The sequence below is a fragment of the Rhipicephalus microplus genome, chromosome 4 (genome assembly GCF_043290135.1).
Source record: "Rhipicephalus microplus isolate Deutch F79 chromosome 4, USDA_Rmic, whole genome shotgun sequence".
Classification (NCBI taxonomy): domain Eukaryota; kingdom Metazoa; phylum Arthropoda; class Arachnida; order Ixodida; family Ixodidae; genus Rhipicephalus; species Rhipicephalus microplus.
In genome coordinates this window covers 199,831,695-199,850,235 of record NC_134703.1, presented here as the reverse complement: position 1 = coordinate 199,850,235, position 18,541 = coordinate 199,831,695, and the positions used below count along the sequence as shown (strand labels likewise).

The following is an 18,541-nucleotide window of genomic DNA, read 5'->3' as shown; positions in this document are numbered from 1 at the left end:
CAATCACCAAGATTTGCCGTTATTGTTTATGCAAGCCAGCCAAAGCCATAATGTCTCTATTTGCCTACTATCGTGTTCCGTAAAATACTGCTGCTGTAGTCTGAGCTTTTCCAGCCATGCTGGTCTAGTGCAGCAGGGCAGAACAAATAGTGGGTACTGTATGGAAGGGAAAGGGCATTGAGCATAGTCAAGCCATTTACTGGAAACTGTTCATAATACTAGTATAAGTTACCTACTCCATTGTGTGGCTTTATTATTCATAGTATGCTTTAGCTTTCTTCTTCCATTAGTTGTTCATCCTGGTGAATTAATTCCTCTTATTTCATTGTGCAACCTTCTATGTGGAATGTCAGCTGTCAGCTCGTATTAAGATCACGTGCTACTTAATGCCAACAGGCAAAAAAGTGTCCCACACTCGCCGCAATGGTAACAGGCGGCGCTGACCACATTTAAATGCACGTATGCCCCATTGACATGGGCTGGTTATGTAGTGCATAGGCAGGATAACCGCTGGTCATCAAGCGTAACTAATTGAATTCCCAGAGGAGGCAAGAGGACTAGGGGGAGACAGAAAGGTAGCCAGATGTTGAGAAGTTTGTGGGTATATTGTGGCAGCAGCAAGCGCAGGACTGTTGACTGGTGGAACATGGGAGAGGCCTTTCGCTGCAGTGGACGTAGTCAGGCTGATGATGATGATGACATACCCAATAAAGTGGACAGGGGAATAGCTCCGTGGTAGCTCAGTTGGTAGAGCACCGGACGTGTTATTCTAAGGTCGCAAGCTCGGTCCCTGCACATGGCAAGTTATCTTTTTGTTCACTTTTCTTTCTTCACAATCACATTACAATTAATTCTAATAACATCCCCTATACTTTCCTTGGCATAATTGTCTTTCAGTTTTCAATAATATTGTGTCAAAGAAAACAAACCCTGAAATTTACCCTTCTTTCTGACCAAGGGGAGGTACTATATAAATGAGTAAATAAAAATGTCCCTAAAACACGAGTGTTTGGAATGATTTTGGTTACACACATGTTATCCGTCATTTCCAGACTGGCCTAGGCAAGTACAGTAGTTACTTTATCAGCACCTCAAGGTCAAAGACTTCCAACCACACACTGACCAAGCTTGGCAGGCCGGTAATGGCACCAGATGAGATTAACAGCTTGTTGGGAAAAGTGACTGACCCCCATGTTAAGCACCGAGCAAAGCTACTCTCAAACTACAATTCCTTCTTTGCACACTGGCTGGCACTCCTAAGGTAAGTGCATTGAGTTAACGATGGCTGGATATCATATGTGACACGTATTCTCTTTAATTAACCCCTTGAGGGCCAGAGACGTACACATACGTCATCTGCTAACAGCCACAAGACTGTCAAAGATGTACATTTACATCATTGCCTGTACAGTAAACTCTCAGTGAAACTCCCTTAAACAAAACAGCTGCCTCTAATATGATTGGTCTTTTACTTTAATTTTGCAGCCTAGCTTATCTTTCAGTAAATGAAACTCCTGTTAAACTAAATACATTTTCCCATTTCCTTCTGGTTTTCTTTAACAGGAGTCTAATGGAGGCCTTTTTTGATCATTTCTCTTGACTGGTATGTGCTTCCACACTGCAGGAATATGTAGACTCTTTCTTCTTTTACGGAGATCTTCGTTTTTTATGTTTTACTACAGTGGTGCACTGGCTATATACTTGGCGACAATCTATCTTAACAGTTCAGTGAAGGCAAGTGTTTTGCACACCTGTGTTGCTCCACAAGTAGTGTGGCAGCTTTGGTTTTGCTCGCCGATATTATTGATGCGTTTTGAGAATTATATACACGAAAAATGTGAATGGGAGAAAAATATAGATTGTCCAGTGTACATTTTAGTGTCATATTACGCGTATACTTTCTGGAGGCTAGTTCCCACTTGTTGTGCCTGCAAAACTGATGGCTTTTCAGTTTAGAATACACTCATACCTCACTATAACAAAAACATCTGCTGTGAAAATGCTTTGCTATATCCGAAAATTCGTTATGAATGATTATTTGTAACACTGTATCTATGGCAAAGCTATTTGGTCACTTACTTTGTTATAAACGATAATCGTTACATCCAAATTACAGTCGAATCTCGATAATTCAAACTCGAAGGGGCCCGAAAATTTGTTCGAATTAAAAGAAGTTCGAATTAATGAAAGCTAAATAAACGGAGGGCTCTCCATGCAGTGGCGCATGTCCATTGAGCTAACACACGAGGGGGAAGTTTAAGAAGACTTACATTTATTCACAAATCCAGGGACATCTGTTATCAACTCCTTGCATCGATAATGCGCGTCTGCACATGTTTGCCTTGCAGTGAGTCGATCAATTTCCCACGCAGCTTGCAAAGCATTTCTACTTCGGCTTCAGTGTTCTCCTGGCAAAAAAAAGTTGCACACGAAAATGCTCAGCACCGACACTTTCTAACGACGACGACAACAAGGACTGCTACGTAGCGAAGCCTCCCGCTCTCCACTACGCAGCCGCAGGATGGCCAGCACTTGACGAGAAAGGAGGAGCGTCTCCACGCGGAGAGAAGCAGATCGGTATTTAAGAAAAAACCAGCACTACACAGCAGTTTTTTTTTTTAATTTTTGCTCTCTTTGCGCGCGTTTTTGAAGGGAGAAGGGTTACGTGGCAGGGAAGGGAAAGGGAGAAGCGTAGCACGGGCGCGTGAGAGACACCCCCCGCCCCCCTCAAGGCACAGAGCCGTGCTCCCGCAAGGGGCAGAAGCTGCAGAAGATAGTGCCTTTATTCTTCAACCACACAACCATTCAACCTAGTGATGGCATTTTTTTTCCCTTTCTCTCTCTTTGCGTGCGGCGGTTGGAAAGAGGAGGGTCTATACGTGGCAGGGACGGATAAGGGAGAAGCGTGACACGGGCGCGTCGCAAATCGGCATTTGAGAGAGAGCAAACATTCCACCGCAGCCTTTTTTTTCCTTTTCATTTTCTTCGCGGGCAGCGTTGAGGTGTCGCAGGTGCTGCATCAGAATTGGGCAGGATGCTGAGAGCATTTTCGGAGAGCGGTATGTTCGAATTAACCGTCGGAAGTGCTTGGGCGTTTGAATTACCGGGCGTTTTCGCCCATTGGAATGCACATAGCTTTGACAGAACCTCATCGTGAGTTCGAATTAACCGGAAGTTCGAATTAAGCGTGTTGAAATAATGAGATTTGACTGTAGTTATATTTAGGTTTGAGTGTGCTATTTCAAAAGATGACAGTTTGTTTCTCCCTCGTTTATTGCTCTCGGCTACGCAATTCAGGTGCTTACTAACACAAACACTGCTGCTGTGGTTATGTTTTCTGTTTTAGGGACTCGCAAAATTGCTTCCAGTTTTTTGGTGATAAGACGAAGGATTATCATAGATCTTGAACTTGTTTTCACTTTCCGGGTGAGCTCACTACACAGTTTTCTTCAGTGCTCACCCGTGCACTTTGCTAGCGACATGATGATGCGCACTCGTTTTTCTGCCACAAGCAAACTTTACAGTGATTGTTTCAGATATCCACTCGACTGCCGAATTGAAATCTGATGCAGTAAGTGTGACCCCGTCACACAAGGAGTTACTTACGAGTTATTACTCAGATGCTCATGTGAATAAAATGCTGACTGGATCAAAAGTGGCTTTTCTTCCCAGGTATTTCCACTTAGCTCCATTTCTTGTGCTCAAACTCGAAGAGGCCGTCTAGTGTGATAAAGGCAGTCTTCTTTCGATCTCTCTCATGAACCTCGATTTGCCGTAATAGCCAGTCTTGACATACATCGACAGAAAGTACTTCACCTTGTGAAGTTGATTCAAGGCGTCGTCTATATGTGGGAGAGGGTACACATCCTTCTTAGTGATTTTGTTCAGGAGGCAGTAATTGACGCAAAAGACCTAGGGTTTCGTGCTTCTCCTTCAGTAATGCCACGGGTGACGCCCACGGACTCTTGGACGGCTGATTCATGTCGTCGCGTAGCATTTCGTCGACTTGTTCCTTCACGGCGTCGCGTTCACGCAAGACATGAAACTCTGTACAGACTCTGTCAAACTGGTCAGGCACTTTCTTCTGTTAAGAGATGTTTTGCAAGGGGGGTTTGTCAAATTCTAGATGATTACGAGAAGCAGTCCTTGAGGTGTAAAGGGGGTCTTGAACTAGTCTTGCTTGCACTTCGGAAGGCTCGGGTTCTCGTTGAAATCTGGTTGGAAACCTGGATTCGTTGAAGCAGCTTTAGCAGCATCGAAGAGAAAGAAAGCATTGCTGGCGTCCACAAATTCATCAATGTAGGCGACCGGCGTACCAATGTTGGGGTGCCTATATTCGTGGCTAAAGATTGTCAGCACTACCTTTGTTTTGCCGTCACTCAGCTCGGCTATGCCACTTGCGACAAATCTGACGGTTTAAGAGCAGCTGCTGATTGCCTTCGACGACACCTTCAAGGTTTTCAACTTTTTCGGTGCCTGAAATGATGATGCTGAAGAAAGGCGGTAGGGCGACCTGTTCTTCTTATGCATTCAGTGTGCGGTTCTCTGATGTTGGGTAGGGTGGTAGCTCTTTTTTTTTTTTTTTTGAGGTTAGTGTTATTGATTCAGACCTCAGGTCGATGACAATGCCATGGAGACTTGGGAACTCCATCTCAAGCATCATGTCCCTGGAGCACTGTTGTAGGATAACAAAGCTTTCAGGATAAGTCTGGTTGTTAATTGTGACTGGTTGTACAAACTCTTACCAGCGTTATCAGGTGGCCTCCAACAGTCCGAGTTCTGGGTCCATTCCAAGCAGTCCTTACTTTCTTCCGCTTGTTGGCGAACGGCCCACTAATGGTGAAATAGTTGGCGTCAGTGTCGACGAGAGCGGTGACTTGACCGTCAATGAGAACATCAAAATAACTTGTTCGTCGTTTCGCGTCGTGGTTGGGTCGCGGCATCGTATTGTCATGGGGTTGTGACGTGTATGAAGGGAGCAGGCTGGATGGTCAGATGACACTGTTTATTTGGCCGAGCTTGTGGCCACCTAAAAGGAAAGTCAGATTACAGTGATATGCACTGGCTCTAATAGCAGTGAATAGAGAGTCGGCCGTTGATCGACTGATAAGTGGTGACCCGCATTGGCTTTTATACGTGTGCCGTCGAGTATTCCAGCGTTATAGCTAGCGGCCACATAAGCTCGAGAAAAATCTGTAATGTTTGCGTTGTGCACGTAATCTTAACAAAATGATCTACTACACTGGAGAAGCTTCTAAAACACTGAGTCTCAGTTTGCGCTGACAGTCGCTGACAGTCTTTGTGGGTGTTAATTGAATACAGCTAAAGCGAAATTTAAAAAATGCTCGTGGCAGTATTATGGTTATGTCAGTTTTGCTCCGCTGCTTCCACGTTGCGTCGTCAGGTCATCTTATGGCCGCGAAGTTTCGATACCGGAGCTTCGGTGCGGCAGGTTCTTGAGGTTTCGTCACGGTGGCGGCGGAGTATCTTCGGTAGTTCGTCATACTGCAACCGCACCTCCATTGATTACTGCTGTTAGTTTTCCAGTGTAAGGACTCGGAAATCTGCCTTGAGCGGGGCTGACGTCCTGCCTGCAATGCGGAGATGCGTAGTGGCCTGGCGATAGTGATCAGTAATGTCATCGATGTGTCGACTGCACTCTTGCGAGGTAGTCGGTGATGTTGTGTGGGCGTTCACGCCGCTGTGGGCCCGGCACATTGACATCTAGACCATACGGTCTCATCTGGTGGTAGTGGCTGCGACGGTAAGTGTGGCCAGCTTCTCCGCAGCCGTAGCAAAGTGGTTGGTGGTCGAAGGCACGCTACATGCCGGTTTTCCTCGGAGCATTGTGCTGACTGGCGGGTGGACAGTATGGCGGCGGTGGAGGCGGTGTCTGGCGGCGGAATTGCAGCAGTGCGGTTTCTTGACATATGCATGAGGGGGAGTGTACCGTCGCGCTGCAGCAGATTACTCATAGCCTGCAGCTGCGACTCTGCTTGCTGAGGAATGCCAAAGTTTTGCTGGATCTCATGGCGCTTGAGGTGGCGATGGAAGCAGAAATTTTCACAGCTCTTCCTGCGCGACCACTCTGGTCGTACACTCAGTTTGGCAGAGCAGCACTCTTGAATATCAGCGAACTGTGTCTTGGAACAGTGATTGTAATGGTGCTTGCGCATGTCTAGAGTCTTCTTGATAGTGGTTGCTCCCGAGACAAATTTTGTACACTGTTCTGTGGGCTCTGCAACAGTCCCACGAAAACCTTCTGCTTAGCTATTAGCATGAGGAGGCGGATTTTCTTGTCTTCCAGCATTCCAGGTTTTGCATGGCAGAACACTTTAGTCGTTTCTTATGTGAAGAGCGTGATGCTTTCGTGGCGTAGCTGGACGTAAGTTTCAAGCAGAGTTTTTGCCTTCTTTTTGTGGACGACACTTGTTAAAGTGGCCAAGTATCTGTTGCAGAAAATATCCCATGTTGGGAGAGTGGGCTCTTGGTTCTCATACCACGTCCTGGCGGTGTCTTGCAAGGCAAAATAGACATGCTCTAGCTTTTTGTTATTGCTCCAGGTGTTGAAAATAGCCACAAGGTCGTACGCTTCGAGTCACCTTTCCAGTTCTTCGAGTGCTGAACCATGGAACCTCGTTCTTCGGGTTGCCGGAGCAGAATGGGTGCAGGTGTCAGAAAGGCTGCCATCGTCGCTGTATGGTGTCACGGTTTTAGCTTTAGAGGTCAAGGTTTTAGTTTTCAGGGTCGGTTCAGCTAGAGGCCCATACTCTGGTGGGAGTATGGGCCGTCTTCTTGCTGCTTCGGCTGGCTCGCTGCTCAGCATTGGTGTCGATTGTCCCCTTGACGGTGTGGGCTCGGCTCGAGGCTGGAGGGGGGTGCACAGTACATGAGCAAAGAAGCACCTTTACGAGATGCCACAGGGTCGTGAGGGAATGAAGGAAGCAGACTGTAGCTCCAAGGTGAAACTGTTTATTAGGCTGAACTTGTGGCTGGTGAATGTTGTGGGAATTGAGACAAGCCCGCTGCCTTCGCGCGGGCTTTGCCGCGTCTTTCTCCGTTCTTATGTCCCGACATGACTCCCCTCCTTCGTGTCTGCCGCGCTGGGAGAGCGGAGTGACGTTTAGCTCCTCTCACCTGGTAGCGGATGTCGACTGTGGCGCCGCCCGCAGAGTCTCCCAAGAGGTCTTGCGCGTGCGCGTCAGGAGTAGGGAGAGACCTCTCTGAGGACGACATGGGGCTAAGCACGCTTTTCTTTTCCATTTGTCAGCTCCCTGTGGGACTCGTTCGGACTTCGCCAACAGCACCTTGCGCTCGCGGCGAACGCTTATTTTATGCCGCCCCCATTTCCGAACGCTAGGTCGAAGAGTGGTGCGGGTTCCTAGTGCGCGGCCAGGCTACGCCAACCTGTATCTCTTCGAAGCCAACACGAGCACCTTTGCTCTCGCTCGAGCAACCGGGCCTTGGTCCCGGTGTCTCCGTGAATCACTTTTACCACGGAGACGCGCTCGTGGCACCCTGTGTGGTACTTTGCACCAGTGGCATGGATAAGCCCATCTGCTTTCCAGCCGCGCCTTTGCAATGGGCTGTACTGTGTTTTGGTGTTGCCACAGACAATAAAGTGTTGCGACCTTGAGCAGTATCGTGTTCTCGCCACGGCGACGGTTAACGCGTGCCCTGCGGCTCGCTAAGATTGGACCCACGCTAGTGGCCGTACTCCTTCGGGATACGTGTCACTACAATGTAAAGGCAGATTACAGCGATACACACTGGCACTGATAGAGGCAAACAGAGCGTCAGCCATCTATTGACTGACAAGCGGTGAAGCGTGTCGGCATTTATACATGTGCTGCCGAATATTTCAGTGCTATCGCTAGCAGCCACGTAGATTCCCGAATTATCTGTATTGTGCACATTGTGCATGTAATCCTGACAAAGTTATCTACTACAGTCCTGAAGGTTCTTAAATACTGCAGGCACGGTTTATGCTGAGAATTACTTGCAGTGTAAAAGGGTGATAACAACACTTGAGGAAGGAGTGTGGCAATATAAGACAAGTGGCGTGATATGACACCAGTGTATGATAAAGATAAATGATAGGTCACGACACGTACATTATGTTATGCTTGTCAAGTGTGTCATGACATACATGACATGGTCTTTGTGCTATCATGGCCACTTCCTTATCTTGATAAATATGAAAGTTGGCATGGAATGACATTGGTTTGTGACAAACACGACTGCAAGGTCGTGACATGACTATCGTGTCATGGTTGTTTCATTAGCGTGGTGTGTATATGCATGCATGACAAACTTGCGATGGTAAATAACATGTCATCACATGAGTTCCTTGATTTGTCTCAAAGCCAAAGAGTGGAGTGTGTACAGTGGCAGTTAGAATATTAAATACCACGGGAGCGCATGGCAAAATGCACTGCGATGCCTTCTTATGGCTGTTTGAAAAGCTCGAGAGTGTGCACTGCACACGTGCGTTCTGTATTGCTTGCCAACCGACTCGTTCGCTCACCTCAAGTACGCATGCACCATAATACCAGAGATAACGTGAGGCGATGCCTACGTAGTCGCTGCGGAACCACTGAGTAATTTGCCTGATTGAAAATATTTCTGTTTGACGAGAACTTCGTCGTGATCAGGAATGGAAGACAATTTTTTTTCAGTGTTGTTTTTGTTTAATACATGCGTATTTTCTTGTAGCTTTGTTTCTTATTTATTGTGCTTATGAATGAGAGCACAATACTAACTCCGAGCAGTACAAGAAGTTGCAGCATGCCTGATTGTGTTCCACCAATAAGTCTGCTGAATAATTTTATCACATATGTTTACATGAGAAAAACTGAGGCAAAGCATGTCTTGTAAGCCACGTAACAACCCTTAATAATCTGTAGTGTGGCACGCCTTGAGCATCGTCAGTACAAGTTCTGTATTTTCATCATGATTAGGTTGCTCAGTGCTTGCACGGCTGCCGCAGAAGTGGCACCTTTTGCTTGTTGTGGCATTCACACTAAGCAGGTAAAAAAGGATGTGCAGCTAGCACTCTTGAGCTTTGCAAGTTGTTGTCAGAAGGCGCCACTTGCCACACACTCCTGTGGTCATGATTATTTTGACTGTGCAGGTCCTCCTCACTGATTGGTTTGCATTACATTTGCTCCCACGGTGCGTGGGATCTGCCCATTTTTGTACTCCTTGCATCTTCCATCAAATAAAATTCGATATATATATATCTTTTATGGTAAGTGCTGTTCAAAAAAGAAAAGGCAGCCACCTCTTTATGGCATGAAGCCACAAGGAAATCTGTGATTCCTTGTAGTTTTGTGCTTTATCACGGGTGGTTGTCTTTACCCTTCCGCCACCTTGCGAGTTTGCACAGAGCTTATCTACAATAAGTGCTGTTCAGCCTACATTTACAGGCACTCGAGATGTTAAAATTGTTGTTGAGCTTGATTTGGCCACTACAGTGCATGGCGCAATTGAATTTCAATTTATGGTGTAATCTTCATGCATAAATGCACCTCCTCAACTTACGTGGTCTCAGCTATGAAGCACCAAGCAATGAAAATTAAAAATGAGTAGTGCAACATTGTTAGTTGCTGTATGTAGCACGTCAGACAATTTTTTTATCTGCCAAGCATAGTAACTAATAAAATTGCCTAATGAACTAAATATCTTTAAATACTGGCTTTAGAGAAAAATTTTTTCTACAAATCTAGTAACCCTCATCCAGAAATACTGAAATTTTCACTTTACATTAAGACAATTAAATTTCTTCGGGCATTTATTCAAAGTGCGTGAAATTAAGTAAATACCATGTGATTGCCACCTATTGTACGATGCTTTTAGGTCCCTTAAATTTAAGTTCTACGAAGTAGCAAAGGCTTCTCACGCACGAAGGTCGCATGAACAGGCTATCAGTGACCCCGATGGACGTTAAGCGATGGCTGGATGTTACCGTTGAAAAAAAGGAAAAGGAAGAAACAACAATCAACTTCAAAGAAAAAGCAGCTGCCACATATTCCCAGCGGGCTTTTTATATCCTTTATCAAAATGTCACCTTCTACACCTCCATCATGTTCATTTTTGGCTCGAAAAAAGGAAAGAAAAAAAAAGACTGCGCCGTGCCTAATGCTGCCTCCGGTGTCCTATCTCATTGCATGTGGTGGCCACTTTTTCGTTGAAGTTGATTGTTGTTTCTTTTTTTTTTTTTGGTGTCTCTCATAATCATATGGTGGTTTTGGGACGTTAAACCCCACAAATCAATCAATCAATCGTTGAAGTTTATTGTCTTCGGTATTTCTTTTTTAATCATCCAATCATCGCTTAACGTTCATTGTAATCACCGATAGCCTGTTCAAGCAACTTTCGGCCGTGAGAAGCCCTTGCTAATTCATTCAGCTTACATTTGAGGGCACTAAAAGCACCACACATTTAGCCGGCCATCACAAGGTATTTTTGAATTTTGCGCACTTTAAACAAACGCTGGAACAAAATTAACCCTCGTCGTTATTTTACCGTAAATTGAAAATCTTGTTATTTTTGGATAAGGGCTACAACTTTTGTTTTGAAATTTTTTCTAGAGTCTATGTTTAGAAAGGTCATTAAACATTTTTTTAATTACTGAGCTTGGAAGATAAAAAGAAATATTCCGACATCCCACATACAGCTAAGAACAATATCGTGCTAGTTGGAGATGCATAGGACTCATTTTTAATTTTTTATTCTTTGTTGCTTTTGAGCTGGAACACCTTGTATATAAATAAGTGTAGTATAGGTAGGTAGCCCATGCAGAAGATGGCATTGACATTCAAGCTTTTATTTGTGATTTTCATCACTCTTCGCCAAATACCGCTTGAAAAATTGGTCATGTGTTAGAGGTACTGTTCCAGTTTGTCACTTCCCTATGTTAAAGGAAGGTCCCAAATGTCTAAACCATCAAAAATAAGCACTGCATGTCATCATAGAGCTCTCAATACTTTACTGTGGTACTTGTTTCCTCTAACTCGGCTTAGTTTTATGATTATAAGGCGTGATGGTGTCCTTCATTCCAGTGATGGCTGCATGCCTGCAGAAATGCCCCGAGTACCTTTCAAAACTTTTTATGGCTGATTATTTTACTTGGCATTATGTATAACAACAGCTGCGAACTTTGTCGTCATGAAATCATGCTTTGTCAGAAATGCCAGATCTAGCATTTTGAGGTTGGTTTTAGTGCGAGACCTGTGTGATTCCGAACTGACATACTTGTTCAGTGTAGTCCTTTTACTTGTGATGAAATCTCACGGTAGATTTTTTATGGCATTGAAAATATGTGTCATTGCTCTCTTGAATCTCGCCTTCAGCATTAGTCCATGCATTGAAAGCTGGTATCTTTTTTTTTTCTTTTGGCATAGCTGCACTGCCTTACCTTTGGGATGTTATGCTCTGGAGCATGTGTCGCTTGTGTAGCATCATACTATTGTTCTTTTCTTTAAGGGAAGGCTTCACAATCCTTCTTCACGGGCCTGGCTCGAAACTTAAACTTCTTCGAAATTTCAAGGAAGCTGTGCTGGCTGACTATGCTAGTGTTACTGTCAATGGATTCAACCCTTCATTATCCTACACAGAGGTAAGAGGTTGAAATTAAAAAGTGCCTTGCGTAGTAGTATGGTGAATGTCGTAGAGGTCTTTGTCAGCATAGACATGGGCTAGAGCATGGTACGGGCCTGAATTTGAAGTCTGGGCTTAGCACAGGTGTACGTGATCTAGCACAGGCCGCGCCTGGCATGAGCTCACTGTATCAAGTTTGTGCTCAGCCTAGGCACAAACATTCACCATTAAGTTTCATCAAGGCTAGGTCTGACCTAGACATGCTGGAAGAAATTTGTTGATTCAGTGCTATGCCCTTTGTAGCAAGCAGTCGGATGGAAACTTTGGCTTGTACATTTACCACAGTGGTACTTTAGTGGTCACGTTGTGGTGCGGTTACGTATAGCCTCTTGGGCACGGGTTTAATTTTAATCAACGGCACCTCCCTTTCGACAGAAGCAAAATGTAAGAGCATCTCTGTGCTCGATATGTACTGTATTTACCCGCATAATTCGCACACTCTATGTCACAGTTTTGGAGCTCCAAAAAACGGGTGCGTAAATTACACGGAGATTTCATAAACACATCCAAACTAAAGTGTAATAGTATACAGTCCTACATTGTGCAATATATAAATAAAGATAATATATTTGAGCAAAAACTAAGTGTACTTTATTTGACACAATTAGCACATACTTTAACTAGCGAGATATGGTCTCGTGCTGTCTTGTCGGAATCACTAGTCGAGAGGTGTGATTGTGAATTGTTGCGACTGCGGTCATCGCCCTTCCAAAGTGAATCGTTCTTGGTGCCGTAGAATGTGTTCGAATCTCTTTTTGACAACACTGGGAGAAACCAAGTCTCCAAACGCGGTGATACCGAAAGATTAACTTTTTGCTCATAGTTGAAAAGGACTTTTTCAATGGCAGGAAACTTGTGTATTAGCATGCGGGCTCTCTTCGGCTTTCTTCCATACTGATGGTCACATGGAAAACTTCACTCAGAAGGTCTTGGCAGTGGCATGGTTCCCATTTTCGAATGCGAGCTTGAATTTTGCTGTGTATGTGATTATTGTAGCCCATCGCAACGAAACAATCAGAAAACGCCAAACCTGCACGAGACACGCAGCACAGTCACAGCAAAAGCTAGAAGAGCAGCTTTTCAGAGCCTTTTCTAAACACTCTTCGAGTAACTGTTACAAGCACGCTTGCTGGATACCCACTACGTCATACATAATCATAATTTTTGTGTAGTATGCCAGCATTCACTATGCTATCCTTCGTCATTCTTCGGAGAATCGTGGTATTCGCTACACACTTGCTAGGAATCTTGTGCAATCTTTTTTATACAGTAGCTGATGATGAAGAAGAATTATGCCTGAAGTGGGTATGCGCCACAGTTAATAGAGGATTAAAAACAAGTTTTATAATGGGTTGGAGTATTGGACCACCCACTCATCACACTATTCGTATTGTGTTATGCTTGGTTGTTCCTTTGATCTTCTAAAACACTTTATTACTCATATTGACGTGATTCCTTTCCCAGCATCAAGCCTGCCTCAAGCCAGTTTAAAACTATTTCCAAGCACCAGCGTGGCTCGGTGGTAGAATACTGGGTGGGCATACAGCGGCTTTGGCTTCGAATTCCATTGTGTCCTTGGTGTTCTTTATTTTCTGATTTTCTTTTTCTTATTTCTTGCGATAGGGGACACAGAAATCGAGGGGAATAGTTGATAATACAAGCCCCCATGCGTCAATCCAAAAATTGTCCTTGCTGTGACGCAAGCATGCGTTGTTATGGTGAAATAGATGCAGGAGCTAGAGGCAGCTGTACCCTTAAAGAGGAACTCCGACGATTTCTCGATATTCTTTACTTTCAATAAAACTTTGAACAAATGTTCTCATCAGTACCATGGTAATATGTGCCAAATTATACAACCGGTAAGTTTGGAAAATCAATTTTAAAAATTGGTAGCTGATTCTGGAATCACACTTATAAACGTGGACCACCCTGTGTATGTGACATAAGTGCTTACTCTTTTTCAAAGCCCCGCCTTGCCCAGCAGACGGTTGCAGCGCGCGCTTTCTTCTATGAGGGGATGACAACTTGAGGACAGTTCAGTTTGTCAGATGAATACAGCGTGTTAGTCATCGTTGACATTGGGTCTTACACTGACCCCCGTACTCAGAAACGCTGCTTGACTTGAACTTGACTTACCAACACCTTCAATGCGCATTTCAAACGCATCGGTGCTGCATCAAAGGCAGTGGCAAGTCGAGTTCAAGTCAAGGGGCATTTCTGAATACGAGGGTAAGTATGCACAATATTGAGCAACAAGAAAATCGATTCGGGGCACGTCGGATGCTTTACGCACCGGCGGGTCAAAATCAAAAGGCAACGCTTCCGCACTCGGATAGCAGCTGCAATCATCGCTGTTGTCATTGGCAAGTTCAGACGAGTTGGCACAGCTTGATTACGCATTGAAGAGAGACAGAGAAAAACAACTTTATTTATGTCAAAAGAGTAGTTTTCACCAAGTGATCAAGTGGTCAGGCTGTGTCTGGCCACCACCTCTTCAGCTCGTTGTATGGCCCCGAGCTGTGTCTTGAGGCTCGGGTTGTGGAGTACGCTGACATTGTCAACCTGCTTTTCACACGCCAAAAGAGGAAAGTGAGGTATGGCCAACTTTGGCAGTGTGTAGCGGATTTGGGGGCTTCATCAGATGTGAATGTCGTGACATCATTAATACCCATCATGTACGAGGGAGCAACTCCCTGTTTCGGTTTCTGTTTTGACACATCATTCATTGCTTGATTAAAATTACTAATGTGATAGCATTAAAGAGCTCATTTCGCAGGAATTTCGGTGTCGGTGTCAGTGTCAACGTTGATGTCGGCGTCGTTGGTTGTGAGCGAAAAATCATCTTATGGGTGACCTAAAAATTGGTAACCATACAAAAATGACTTGTAAAAAAATCCTGGGTTAGAGTGGGGATTGAACAAAGGTGATTTGGATTCGAATGGGGATGGAACCCGGGTTGATTGCGTGGCAAGCGGCTGTTCTACCACACGGCCACGTGTCTGCTTGTGAATACAATGAAAAGTACTTCCTCTGTTTGGAAATGCAGTTAAAGTAACTTTCATGCTTTACAAACACACGCATCCTGTATACATGCTTCACAATGCAACATGAAATATTGCAGTACTAATATGTGGTACAAGCACCCACTGCCAGTGGGCATCAGAACATGTTATCGTAGTGGCTTCACGGTTTAAAGCCAGTCACCCACTACAAAAGCCACACATGCTACTGTGCCTATTCCCTTAAGGCCACGTAGTGGGTGCATAGCAGGCTCGAAAAGGTTTCATGCACTAAGTGTTTGAAGTATGCACTAGGAACAGGATGTTGCTATCGCGTTCAACTCCTAAAGGCGAAGCTTTAAAGTCCCCTAAATTTTTGACGAGTGGGCAAAATGAACCTCCCTAGCTGTTGCACGACTGTCAATACTATTCTAGCCCTCAAAAAGTCCTGCGCGTAGAAATGTCTTGTTGGCTTTCGGCAACAGATTGTTCGTCAAGAAATGCGGTGTTTCCTGTGCGTGCGCTTGTGTCGGCATTGTGTCAGACGCTGCTCAAGAAGTGTAAATTTCATCCGATTGAAATGAGAAAGGTTCATAATAACCCCAGAAAATGTGTTCTCATGCCGTACGTGCATCGTTTCTCTCATCGGTTTAAGAAATTATTTTCAAGAGGTTTCAACATTGGTGTTTTTTTCCGCAAGCCTAAAAGTATGAAGAGCTTGTGGTTCAATTTATTTTTTTATTTATTTACAAATACTGCTGTATAAATAATCGAGACACAGTAGGAAAATTTAACAAAAGACATGACTATGCAACTTTTTCGAATTGCTGAGCATATGCCGTTCTGAAGTTTTTTTTTTTTTCTTTTACCTCAGATTCTTCACAGCATCCTGCAGTGTATCCCGAGTGGCAATGCTGCGTCATTTCTTGGGTCGGCTCCGGTGAATCACATTGTCGAACATTTCTCAAAAAATGGTGAATCATTCTTGGACTAATCATCATTCTTAGAAGAATTTTCTGCCAACTAATTCAGGCTTTCAGGTAGCAAGAATGATAGCTTTTCGTGCCTAACGTAAAGTATTTTCCAGGCTTCTTTTTTTTTTAGTCCTAAAGAAATTGGAATATTTGTTCACCTAGGTGACCACAATGATGGAGCAAAGTACAGCTCGAGTGAAGAAAAAAAAGCCGTCTAATATTAAAAGTAGTATCATTGAAAATTTAATGTACAGCTATTAGTAATAAGTGTGTGTGTGTGTGAATATTCATAATTTATTATATTTTTTGTATAGTGTTTGCTGTTCAATTCGATTCCTGTAGAATGTTACTATTCTAGCTATTGAAACTTTTCTTAGACAAATACCGTCAACGTACGATAGATAAACAGTGGCCCCTTCAAATATTTTTTTTAATTATGCTTGACCACGTTGCATTGTCGTATTGTAGCAAAGCTCTGCTACGCTCGCGAATGTGTTGTCTCAAGAAGACGCTGCTTCCAACATAGAGATTAAAGTTGTGGCAGAGGTGGTGGCTCAGTTAATGCTGTTTTGGACCTGAAATTCGAGCAGGAATTTCAAGAAACAAACGCAGAAGATTTTCAACATCCAAAATTTCAGATGTCTGCAAGGCAGATATGGAACTGTGGACTTGAAGGGAGTACACCTTTGTCCGCCACATCAGTTGGTTCTCTATAAAAGTTGGGAGAGAAGGAGAGGCTGAGGAAATAGCATATTTGCCTTTCACGTGTAAAGTGTTGTCAGCAACACTATTGTTGCAACAAATCATGTACTACATAAATGAAATTCGTTCTTGGCATGGCCTCACTCTTGACGAGACAGCCATGAAACACTACCTTGCCAGCACATCCCAAACGTAGCCAAAAGAAACACTTTCATGCTGTTGTTTCATAAGACAAATCTTGATAACTTTTTTTCTCACACGTTTTTTTTTTCTGTACTTTTGCTTTGAAGTAGAAAAATATTCGTTAAATATTTGAGAAACATTAAAAAATATTTGATTTGATTCGCACTCACTCTTCAATATTATCCCGAGCAATATTTTGGGTGCGAAGTGAATTTATATAATTCACTTAGCACCCAAAACATTGCTATTCCCACAGCTCTAGTACTAAGCACAAATCAGAGAAAATTGTTTGTTTATGCATATTAATAAAGTACGTACCTTGAGTCGTTGCATCATATCTCAGCTATATGAATGGCAGAATCCAAACGGTGTGCACCCTTTAGCAGTACAGCCCAATGCAGAGCATTGCAATGCAATGCATTGGGCTGTGTGTACACACACACACACACACGCGCGCACACACGCACACACACACACACACACACACACACACACACACACACACACACACACAAAACGAGAAGTGATCAGTTACACATTATCAGGTTTTTATCTTATACATTGTTCTTTGCGGTATAGTTTTAAAGAATAAAATAAACTGTGCCTTTCTTTATGAGCAGCTTGAGAATAAATTGTGTGTACCCAATTATAGGTTGACCCATTTTGTCTTAATTGATATCTAAAGTTGGGGGTCGACCTAAAATTGAAAAGTGATTTCAGTTGTAAAGTCTTTCTGCAAACAATCTCTGGCGTATTTCTTCTAAACCAGGTGTTCAAGCACTGTCATAAAGCAGCCTTGGCACACGGGAATTTGTTTTTTTTTATACATCGTAAATAATTTTTTAAAAATAATTGTGCTTGAGCACCTTTTTTTAATCAATTAAATATTGTGCCTAACAAAGGAAGCGAGTCCTCAAACTTATGCTTTGTTCTTGTTCCTCTTCTCTCTTTTTTTGCCATGCGATTATAGGGGGTTGACCTACATTTTTATCGTGTAAATATGGTACCCGTTGTCTACTAATGTGTAACGTTTGTAGTTGTTGCGATATTGTTTTTTCTCTGCTCCAGAAGGGCAATAGTGTATTTGCCTTCCCCTTATGGATAAACCATTAGCTAACTTTGTTAGTGAAAGCCGAGTGTGACCTTGTAGGTGCCAATTAATTCTATACATTAAATATTTTGTTTCACCATGTTTGTTGCCTTTTCAAAGGCATGAAAAGTGTACAGCTGCGAAATGGGTGAAGGCTTCTTAATTCTTCTGTAAGCTTTGCAGGTTTAAAGAATGTGGACACCACGTACGCTCTCCTTAAACCTTGTGCAAAATATAACGGTGTTCAGCAATTCTTACAAGTTTAGTGTGTTTAGAAGGCGTAGCAAATAGGAAAATAATCTAAAGAATGTGAAGCATTACGAAAGTAACATCGCTGATTGTAAACTGAACCTGCGGCACAACCTATTATCACCACAGAAAGCAAGCACCCTGTTATATGCTTGAAGCAGTGTAATCATGTTTATATGTTACTACGCAATATCCCTTCTTGGATAATAGTTCTTTTTAACTTTTCCCACTTCACCCATAGGAGCAATGTATGTTTGTGTGGTTCGCTTAGTAATACAATATTATTTTTACATAAAACTGGACAATATGTCTGCAAAAATGGACTCTCACTGTTATATGTTTCGGCCCCGCTGTGGTGATTTAGTGGCTAAGGTACTCGGCTGCTGACCCGCAGGTCGCAAGATCGAATCCTAGCTGCAGCGGCTGCATTTTCGATGTAGGCGAAAATGTTGTAAGTCTGTGTGCTCAAATTTTGGTGCACGTTAAAGAAGCCCAGGTGGTCTAAATTTCTGAAGCCCCCAGTACGGCGTCTCTCATAATCATATGGTGGTTTCGGGACGTTAAACCCCACTAATCAATCAATCATCCCTGCTATATGTTTCTAAGTTTCATAGTTCTTCAATCTTGTCTAATGCAGTTACATCTCATAATAGTAGCATCCATGCAGATTCTGTAGCAGCAAG

At 43.5% G+C, this 18,541-nt stretch overlaps 1 protein-coding gene across 2 annotated transcripts in view; it reads left to right on the top strand.

The window, feature by feature from the left end:
* Orc2 (origin recognition complex subunit 2) overlaps positions 1-18,541 on the top strand; it is a 53,571-nt gene that overhangs the window by 13,605 nt on the left and 21,425 nt on the right. For both annotated transcript variants that reach the window (XM_037423671.2, XM_037423672.2), the window contains 3 exons: positions 1,053-1,261; positions 11,488-11,620; positions 15,535-15,634. In XM_037423671.2, coding sequence (XP_037279568.2) covers positions 1,053-1,261; positions 11,488-11,620; positions 15,535-15,634 — 442 coding nt within the window. The remainder of the gene's footprint in view (positions 1-1,052; positions 1,262-11,487; positions 11,621-15,534; positions 15,635-18,541) is intronic.